General features: G+C 37.1%; 1 protein-coding gene across 1 annotated transcript in view; it reads right to left on the bottom strand.

The window, feature by feature from the left end:
* Positions 1 to 9,584, bottom strand: part of LOC109822573 (VHS domain-containing protein At3g16270-like) — a 45,369-nt gene extending 35,785 nt beyond the window's left edge. Inside the window, exons 1-2 of the mRNA XM_020388799.1 lie at positions 9,179 to 9,584; positions 7,563 to 7,652 (exon numbers count right to left, since the gene is read on the bottom strand). Coding sequence (XP_020244388.1) covers positions 7,563 to 7,652; positions 9,179 to 9,511 — 423 coding nt within the window. The 5' untranslated portion in view covers positions 9,512 to 9,584. The remainder of the gene's footprint in view (positions 1 to 7,562; positions 7,653 to 9,178) is intronic.

The raw sequence follows: 10,113 nt of genomic DNA, 5'->3' as shown, positions 1-10,113 counted from the left end.
CTCCGACGCCCACTCGCGTTTCCCCCACCACCCTCGTCGTCGCTCTGCCCGAAGCTATCGCCTTTGTCGTTGCCCAAACGACGCCGCTGCTTTCATCGTCTTCATAACCGCCTACGTCACTCGATAGCACTCCGCCCTCAGTAGCGCCGCCGTCCAATTCCTCCGACGCCCACTCGCGTTTCCCCCACCACCCTCGTCGTCGCTCTGCCCGAAGCTATCGCCTTTGTCGTTGCCCAAACGACGCCGCTGCTTTCATCGTCTTCATAACCGCCTACGTCACTCGATAGCACTCCGCCCTCAGTAGCGCCGCCGTCCAATTCCTCCGTCGCCGTCGTCCTCCGTCGCACCCTCTTTTCCTCTGCACGAAGACAACACAAAGAAGTCTTTCGAAAATGCTTCTTTAAACCAGGCTCGTCCTGTTCGATTTGGATCTGATTTCAGTTCAAATCCGACCCGCAGTGGCAACGGACCCGTTAGTGCCTCGTATTTGATTCAAGGCTTGTTCAGTATGACGACGGTATCGTTTTCTTTCGACTCGGTATTTTTCTGTTAATTTCAATTTATCAGTTAATTGCATGAGTATTACATCTCTAAATTCTTATCATACATTCACTGCTTAACTTAAATTTGCGAGTTATGAGTAACTGTACATGTGACTGCTTAATTTTGATATTGATTAAAGAACTTACGCAACGATAATGAATATTGCGATTAAATTGATCGAGATTGGAATTGTTCATGATTGTTAATGCAAATCTTGTTTAAATCCATTTGTCACATTAATTGTTTTAAAATTAATTTCCTGCCGAAGATCATGATTTTTGGTGAAGCGGTGCGTTGTTTGATTTAGATCGCTGATTTCGATAGACCCCTTCCCCGTTTCGCATCATTTTGGTTTCAGAGCATGGTTTTAGGGTAGGAAATTTTTATTTTTATTTTTTAGATTAGTTGAGTCTTATTTGATGTTAAAAATCTCATTCATCTCATTTAGTTGTTTGTGCACATCATTCATCTCATCTAGTTGTTAGTACATGCCCACTTGCACATGTCTACCCTATCGATTAGGAGAGTCAAGTGAGTCAACTAGTGAGTCAAGCATATCAGGCAGTATAGAGTCCGAACTCTTTAAGAAATTCGCTGAACTAGCAGATGATTTGACGACACCAATGAAAGGCTTGCTAGGCTCGCAGAAGCGTGCGTTGCAACTCCGCCACCACAAGGTCAAGGGAATGGTCATGGGTACATCGTTCATCGACCCCTACCTCAACCCGTGCTTGATCCACCAACCTTTGATGGTAGGCTCGACCCAGAAGCTTTCTTGGACTGGTTGAAGAACATGGATCGATACTTTGACTGGTACGCTTTGACGAAAACCTGCAAAGTCAAGTTTGCCGCAATGAAGCTCACCGGACCCGCCTATCAATATTGGTCCAACCTCAAAATATTGAGACATATTAGAGGTGAGTTACCAATTTTTACTTTACGAGAAATGGTCGACGAGCTTATAACGAAATACTTCCCACCATCGTTCTATCATAGATTGCTCGATAAGTGGCATCATCTCACTCAGGGAACCAAATCTGCAAAAGAGTACGTTGCTCAATTTGATGAATTGTTTACTCGATGCAACACCATTGAACAAGAGGCACCAATGAAAGTCTTGTTAAAGTTTAGATCTGGATTAAGAAGTGACCTCCAAACCGAACTCTTTGCTAGAGGAGTAAACACCCTCGAGACAGCTTACGCCTTAGTTTAAGATTTAGATGAAGCTAAATTCCACCAATTTCATAGGGCCTAGGATTTTCAAACTCATTCCTCCCAGTCTTCCCATGCCAATACCTCTAGTCAGCCTCTGAGTCGATCTAACTCTAGTTCTTCCCAGTCTAGAGTCGATCCCAAGGGCCAGAAGTCAGAGAGATCTCTCTCCAAACTTAGCTTAATAATTCAGTGTTACAATTGTCAATGATATGGGCACGTTGCTTCCGTCTGTACAACTCCGTTCAGAGTTAGAATTAATAAGCCTCCTAGAACGGAATCAAAATCTATTATTAAGGAAACCGTTAATCAAGCCGTAGATTTGATAAAATCTAACTCTGATAAGAAAATCCAGGAGAGTAAAATTAAAGAACTATACATTTCCGTGTCTTCTGAAACTACCCCTACAATTGCGGAGTTGACTGAAGTTTCATGCAATGACAACACTCCGGTTATTTCTCAAGCTACCCCTTTGATCACGGAGTCCACTGATGTTATCCCTGAAGTTGTTCTTGAAATTGAAACTCCAACTCCTCCTGAATCAACTCTAGTGATTGAAAACGTTGTTGATGTTCCCCCACAAAGTCCTCCCGGACAAACATGACCCCCAACACGTTTCTGACTTGGGTCCTAAAGCGATTCAATCAGACATATATATGGAAGTTGAATATCAAATTGAGCCTAGTAAAATAACTACCATATTAGATGTCAAACCCCCATCATTGTCCCGATAGTTACACATACACTGATCCATTTTAGGGGAAAATAGTGATTAGGGATACAAGTCTTAGCACGAGTGTTTTCATTTCTTTTTTCTCACATATTAAGCGCACAAAAACACTCCTTCATACATTTGTTTGCATGTTCCTCACTATCACCGTTAAAAGAGAAAATTTGTTATTCATATTAACGAAGGAACGCCTGATTATTCCATTTGATAGAGGACGCCATGCATGTTAAACACTTTGTTAAATTATATCTGCCATTGATCGCTTTGTTCGAGTCTACATTTCATACATAATCATTTGAGTTGACTTGCATCATTTTGTTTTAATTTGCATTGATCATATATTAGGAATCAGTGATCTAATTTGAATGAATACATCGTATGAAATGTATGATATTAAGTCAGGACATAATTTAAAACTGTTAATGCTGATATTTTAGATGGTTTGGACTTGTCCAATACAGTATATTTATAGTTGTTTAAGATTTGACATGATATTTATGAACTTTTCCAACTCTTAAACTAATTAATAGCAACATTTATATTATCGATTTGGTCATAGTTCTATTCTCAATATTGAGTGATTAAACAGTTCACAATGTTATTGGCAGCCCACTGATATAAGCCTGACCCTAACCTATTATTTCTGAGAGTTCTTTCACCTTGCCCCACTTCTATATATTCACCCAAGCTGCAGTGAATTTTGATAATATCTTAGATGGTGAATTTACAATGTAATCTAGCTAATGATTTGAGATGCAAAAAAATAATTGACGACAGATTAAGATGCAGACAGACTATATTGAAGATAGCACGCTTCTGCAGCTAACTCGACGGAGTCGAGTTTTCTCCCACCCGGGGAGAATGATGAGAACAATAAAGCCAATTCTCATATTTGTTATTTGAATTTTAATTATGTCAGTTTTAGTAGTCAATTTTGAATTTTAAATTTTGAATTTTAGTTTAGATTTGAATTTCAAATTAGGTTTAGATTTGGTAGTTATTGATTGTGAGGGATTTGATTGTGTGAGAATTTATTTTATGAGATTTTCTTTTCTCTATTTAAGCACAATTGTAATCAGATTGAAGGATATTGAATTGAATGAAGAAATTTGTGTTGGCTAAACTTGTTTGGTGTGAAACCATTGGTGTGAAACCCTAAGCCATACTCTTGTTTCTTTTTTTTCTTTCCTTCAGCCACCACAAACCCACATGCTCCCTCTCTTCTTCTTCCAGCAACCTCCACAAACACCATCTGCTCTTCTTCTCCAACCAACCCCAACATCCTCTCGTTTATCCTCTCCCTCCTCTCACGTGAGCCACCCAAGCCCCGACCCCATCTCTCTCTCCCTCCCCATTGCTCCTCACAACAACCACGCTGCTATTTCCCTCACCCGCGAGACCGCCACCAGCTCCACCTCCCATGTTCGTCAGTGACCCAAGCCCTAACCAGCTGCTCCACGCTCCCTGTTCCCTGCTCCTCCTCAGCTAGCCTCGATGTCGTCCTCAGCCAACGAGATCGCCGCCGCCCCTTTCATTCCTCCACCTCTGATCCGCTCGTCCAAATCCTCGTCTTCCTCATCTTCGAACAGCCCTAACCTGTTGAACCCTAGCCGCCTGCACCTTCATCTCCTCCTCCAGCAGTCGTCGCATCATCAGCCTTCGACGCCCACTCGTGTTTCCCCTACCGCCCTCGTTGTCGCTCTGCCCGAAGCCGTCGCCTTTGTCGTTGCCCAAACGACGTCGCTGCTTTCATCGTCTTCATAACTGCATGCGTTATCCAATAGCACTCCGCCCTCAGTAGCGCCGCTATCCAGTTCCTCCGTCGTCGCGTCCTCCGTCGCACCCTTTTTTCCTCTGAACGAAGACAACTCAGAGAAGTCTTTCGGATATGCTTCTTTAAACCAGGCCCGTCCTGTTCGATTTGGATCTGATTTCAGTTCAGATCCGACCCGCAGTGGCAACAGACCCGTTAGTGCATCGTATTTGATTCAAGGCTTGTTCAGTACGACGACGGTATTATTTTCTTTCGACTCAGTATTTTTTTGTTAATTTTAATTTATTAGTTAATTACATGAGTATTACATCTCTAAATTCTTATCATACATTCACTGCTTAACTTAAATTTGTGAGTTGTGAGTAACTGAACATGTGACTGCTTAATTTTGTTATTGATTGAAGAACTTGTGCAACGATAATGAATATTGCGATTAAATTGATCGAGATTGGAATTGTTCATGATTGTTAATGCAAATCTTGTTTAAATCTATTTGTCACATTAATTGTTCTAAAATTAATTTTCTGCCGAAGATCATGATTTTTGGCGAAGCGGTGCGTTGTTCGATTTAGATCGCTGATTTCGATAAACCCTTACGCGTTTCGCATCAATAATCTATGATTGTTCACATGCAACTTTAGATCTAAATAACCACTAAACATATAGGTTTAATTTTTTCGTTTATAGAAGCGTCTTTTAGAATCAGGACTAAGATGCACGTCTGAGATATAAAGTGTTCATTGCATGTAGCCATTGAGAAGAGGAAACCTATGAATATGTCTTAACAACCCACTCAAATATTGACTAAATAATAATAAGTATATTAATTCTAAAATAAATTACTTATATACATATAACTATTTGTTAATTAGATGCTTTAAGATCTTAATTCTTAGTTTTCTTATTATTCATTGCAGGAACCAGTGTTTATTATGACAATGTGGGTGAAGCTTGCTTTAGAAATTGTCGCATGCCCCTAGAAAAAGAGCTTTAGATGCGCCTGCAATATTAAAGCTTGGAGGAGAGTTTCTTGATGTTGCGTTGTCGAATAAAAGATAAATTCAATAGTTACATTGAATATAAAATTTTAATTAGTATTGTTGTTCTGAAAATTTTTAAGCATTACTTTTGAATTCTTTTAAAGTGTATTATTATGGTTTTGATGTGTTTTGAATAAGAAATAAATGCTAAATTTTAAATTTGATTTATTTTTGATAAAATTGTTCTATTCATGCTTTTTGATTGAATGCTTATGTTGAGCATACGTAACCTAAAATATGGATGTCACATCTACCTCTTAGATGATAGGAAGGGAGGTCATGTATCTCCTATATAAGAGTTCTCAACAAGGCTACTCTCTCATTTCTTAAAGGAATTTTGGTAGATTATTTTCACATTAACACCAAAATTTTGTCAGAATTTTTGAGTAAGAGGTATCAAAGTCAATTTTTTGCTAAATTGTGTTCCAAAGTTTAAATTGGGTTCTAAAGTTAAATTATGAACTTTGGGGTATTTTTTTGGGCAAAAAGAATAATTTGGCTGTCATAGTTAATAAGGTAAACTTTTGGGTATATTTTGGACAAAAGAAAACTTTTAAATTAAAAATAGATTAAACATGGGGTATTTCAGTACAAATAACTCTTTTTCCTAATTTATAGTAGAACTTTTAATATGATAAAACTATTGTTTAAATTATAGTATTTCGTTATTTTCATTGAAAAAAAATTTGATGCTAAATTCCGTGCATAGCACAGGTAAAGAACTAGTATAGTATTATGTGTTTGCATGTCACCTTCTCATATGGCACACGATAGTTTTTTGTGCCTTTAGGAATACAACCAATTTCTCATTGGCCAAAAGACCAATTTGGTCCTTGTATTGGGGCTAGTCCCCGTACTTTTTTTCCTCAACTCAGTCCCTGTACCACACCTCCATTACAAACTAATTCCTTTTTGACATCCATTAAATATTGAGTGTTAACTTTTTGTTTACAACTATATTACCCTTAAAGACTTGAGAAGCCCCTGTACTTTATTAATTTTCTTTTGCCATCAAGCAAAATTCATGTAAAAATTCATTGTTGTATATATAAAAAGTAAGAGCTTACACATAGATACACATTCACATTTGTATATGATGGACTGAATCATTCATCACATGTTCTAAAATCGTCACGGATCGAAAAATCATGTGAACTAAAATACCCCACCTACGACTAAAAACCAAATTTTAAGAATGGCCCAAATTATACAGAACCCCTAAGAACTTTTGTTGTTCTGTAGTAAACCCCCAATAACTTTCAAAATTGCACCTAAACCCCCAATAACTTTTGCAAAAAAAACCAAATATCTTTTGGGTAACTTATACTAAACTCCCAATAACTTTCAAAATGCTTTATGTTGGCTTTTGATCTAATTTATGGGGTTTATCTGCAAGACATGGAAGTTTATTGGGGTGTTTTTCACAATTTTAAAAGCTATTGGGGTTTCAATGCAACTTTGAAATTTATTGGGGATTTACTACAAAATGCTTAAAGTTCTTGGGGGTTTAGTGTATTTTCCCCTTTAGGGATGTTACAGACTTAAACTATACTATTCAATTTGTGAGACTTTTGGCCTTATGCAGCTTCAAAACAAGCAGAGGATAACAAATTGTTCGCTGTATACGATAAAACGCCTACATTTTACAAGAAATAGATATTTCCTACTGAGTATATAAAAAATTTTAAAACCAAATATTCTATCCATAACTCATTATCAAACACATAAACAAGGCATCATCAGATAGCCACCAAGAAAATAAATTTCAGAAAAGTTCTTTGCCAAATCACATTTTAGTTCAAGCTATTTCATTCAAAAAAATGATCCAAGCCATGAGACGTTTCATAGCAATGACCATGGTTTAGGCGTTTTTCGTTGTATGTAATCAGTTCTTTTTCTTTTTTTTCTTTTGGATATACAAGCTTTTAGGGAACGGTAATGAGATTACTGGTATTTTAAGGGTAAAATTGTCTTCAATATTTTTTTAATTGTATTTTTAACCAAGAATTAAAAAAGGATTAACTTTACATCTAACAGAGGGTACAAGGACCAAGTTGAGAGAAAAAAACTGAGAGGACCAATTTGAGTATGAGGCTCTTGTATAGGGATCAAATTAGTCTTTTAGCCTTTCTCATTATATATAAAGGAGGGATACTAAAGGAAACCCATACTTTTTCACCCTTGGATTACTGAAGCGCATAAAGAATAAATGATCATGCAAGGATGACCGAGATTTGGATGTATTACTTGGTAAAACTCATACCTCCCCAGCATTGAATATAAATCTCTGCTTGTCGAAGAATAGCAAAACTGATGGTGAGGTATCCTGCGTGTCCATTCCAGTCCCCAAAATCTACAAACACGGCTCAGGGAAAAAGAGAAAAATGTCAGCCTGGATACTGAGAAAGAATAACTGGTCACAACAGAATCACTTTGAATGACTTTATGTTTTAGTTCCCTTGCTAACAACCTAAGGTAATAAAACTGTCAACAATGCATATGTGAATTACTGAGCGAAAATGACCAGGGGGAGAAGAAAGCAAACCTTTAGAAAATTAAAGAATGATATAAAGATTAAAACATAAAGAAACTAGTTATATGACTTTTTCAATGTAAACTTCCTAGCCAGTGCAAATTATTCTTTAAAAAATAAAACAAATGATCAGACCTTTTTACACTAGGTCCAGCTATATCTACCATTTCCTCTTCATTAAGCTCTAAGCAAGTTGCCATCTTTGAAGGATACACAACTAAGGGTGCCAAACCGTATCTGTATCCGAGGAAATATCCGTAACCGTATCCGTTAGGATACGGATATGGTTACTCAAATCTATTACCGATAGGATATGGTTGCGGATATGGTTTTTTAGTGAAATATCCGTATCCGTATCCGAAAATATCCGAATACATATTGGTAATACTCTTACGATAGTTTTGATTCTTAGATTATGTATTTGTGGTTAATTTTGATGATCAAGATGTCTAATCTTAGCTTTTCAATCATAATGAACATATTAACGAACTCTTTTTGTATCACATGATTATATTTTTCTGAATACTGTCTAGTTTTTTCATATCCTTTTTGTATCTGCATGCATATCCGTTTATATATCCGTATCTATATCCGTAACCGTATCCGATTTTGGCGGATATGGATATGAATTTTTCTTACCGACGTATATCCGTATCCGTATCCGAGACGGGTAAACGGATATGGATATGGTAAGTGCCATATCCGAGCCGTATCCGCTCCGTTAACACCCCTATACACAACAGCTTGAAAAGATATTTGCCACCAGAGGCTACTTGTGTGAGCGTGTGCTTGTGTGTGTGTGTGTTTACGATAACCACTATCCCAGTTCAAAAAGCCCATAACAAAGAAAGAAGACCCACACAGAACAGAAAAAAGGAAAACAAATTCGAGAATAACCCCAGGGGAAATGTGCAAACTTCCCCTCAAGAAACCAAATTTTTCCAGAAAAATCAGATCAAAACCCAACTTCAGTACACACTGGCCATAAAGAAGTCGACACATAAGCTAAAATCACACAAGAAGACAATAAAACTTCCAAATCCTAACCTGAACATAACAAATAGTATTGATTCAATTCAGCATCAAAGTCTTGCGCTTTAAGTTCTCAAACAAAAATATCAGCGTGAAAACTGAGAAAATACAAAATACCAGTCGAAAATGAAATCGAGCAAAAAGAATTTTAAGTTCCGTTTAAGTTAATAACAAAAAAAGTCAACAGTGCAACAAGCAGTAATATTGAGGATAATCCCCCCTAACATGAAAGGATCATGAAACGCCCAAATCTTCACCTGAACATATAAACTCAAATCACCCAAACAAAACCCTAAAAAATCCCAAATAATCACCTGAACATAGCAAATAGTGTTGATAGGATTCAGCCTCGGAGTCTTATGCTGCAAAGTCTTGCGCTTTTCACCAGCTTCTCTCCCCTCCGCCCTTCTCTTATTGAAACCGACCATCCCCTCCTTCTTCTTCTTATTCTCTTCCATCTCGAGGTCCTGAGAACTGCTGCCACTTCGCCTTTGATTGTATGAGGAGAGAACTGCGAATTGGGAGAGGATGGGGCTTAATGGGAATCTAGGGTTGGAGAAGAGAGAGGAGGGATAGGAGAAGGGGAGGTTTTTGAGGAGGGGGGATTTTGAAGAGAGGAGTTCGAGGCTGGAGGAGATACGGGACATATTATTAGGGTTTTAGGTTTTGGGGATTTGGCTTTTAAACATTTTGGGGTTTGTAGCGCTGGGCGGACACCGGGGGAAAAAATTGCATAGCTGTAGTCGAAATTATTTTTTGGTTTGGTTATTTGTATATATTTTTTAAGCTTTTTATATGGATAACATCTTTACTTTTTACATGTACTCGGTTTTATGCACGTCCTGCAATGTATGTGGTTAAATATCAAAATTATTTAATTTTTATTTTATTTTCTTACTGTAAATCGGTCAGATTCATTTTGAGTTAAAATCTTTAAACTTGGATTATTAGATTTGTCATAATTTTTATTTAAGTATTCTAAAAGTTTTAATGAAATGGGTTTGTGTGCTAAACTAGGATCAATATATTTTTATATACTTGGGTACACAACATCACTTTTTTTAATTTGTACATATCAAACTTTATGTCATATATTTATTTATCGGATCATCAATCCCCAGTTTGTTTATCTTAGTCATTAAATGTGTGGTTAAATATGAAGAAAAAATACAATAATCTTTTGTTGATCTGTAAAAAAATTGTAAAACCCCGATAATTTAAATATTATGTGATAAATAATAATAAATAT

This window comes from Asparagus officinalis, chromosome 1, assembly GCF_001876935.1.
Source record: "Asparagus officinalis chromosome 1, Aspof.V1, whole genome shotgun sequence".
Classification (NCBI taxonomy): domain Eukaryota; kingdom Viridiplantae; phylum Streptophyta; class Magnoliopsida; order Asparagales; family Asparagaceae; genus Asparagus; species Asparagus officinalis.
This window is presented reverse-complemented; position numbering and strand designations above follow the sequence as displayed.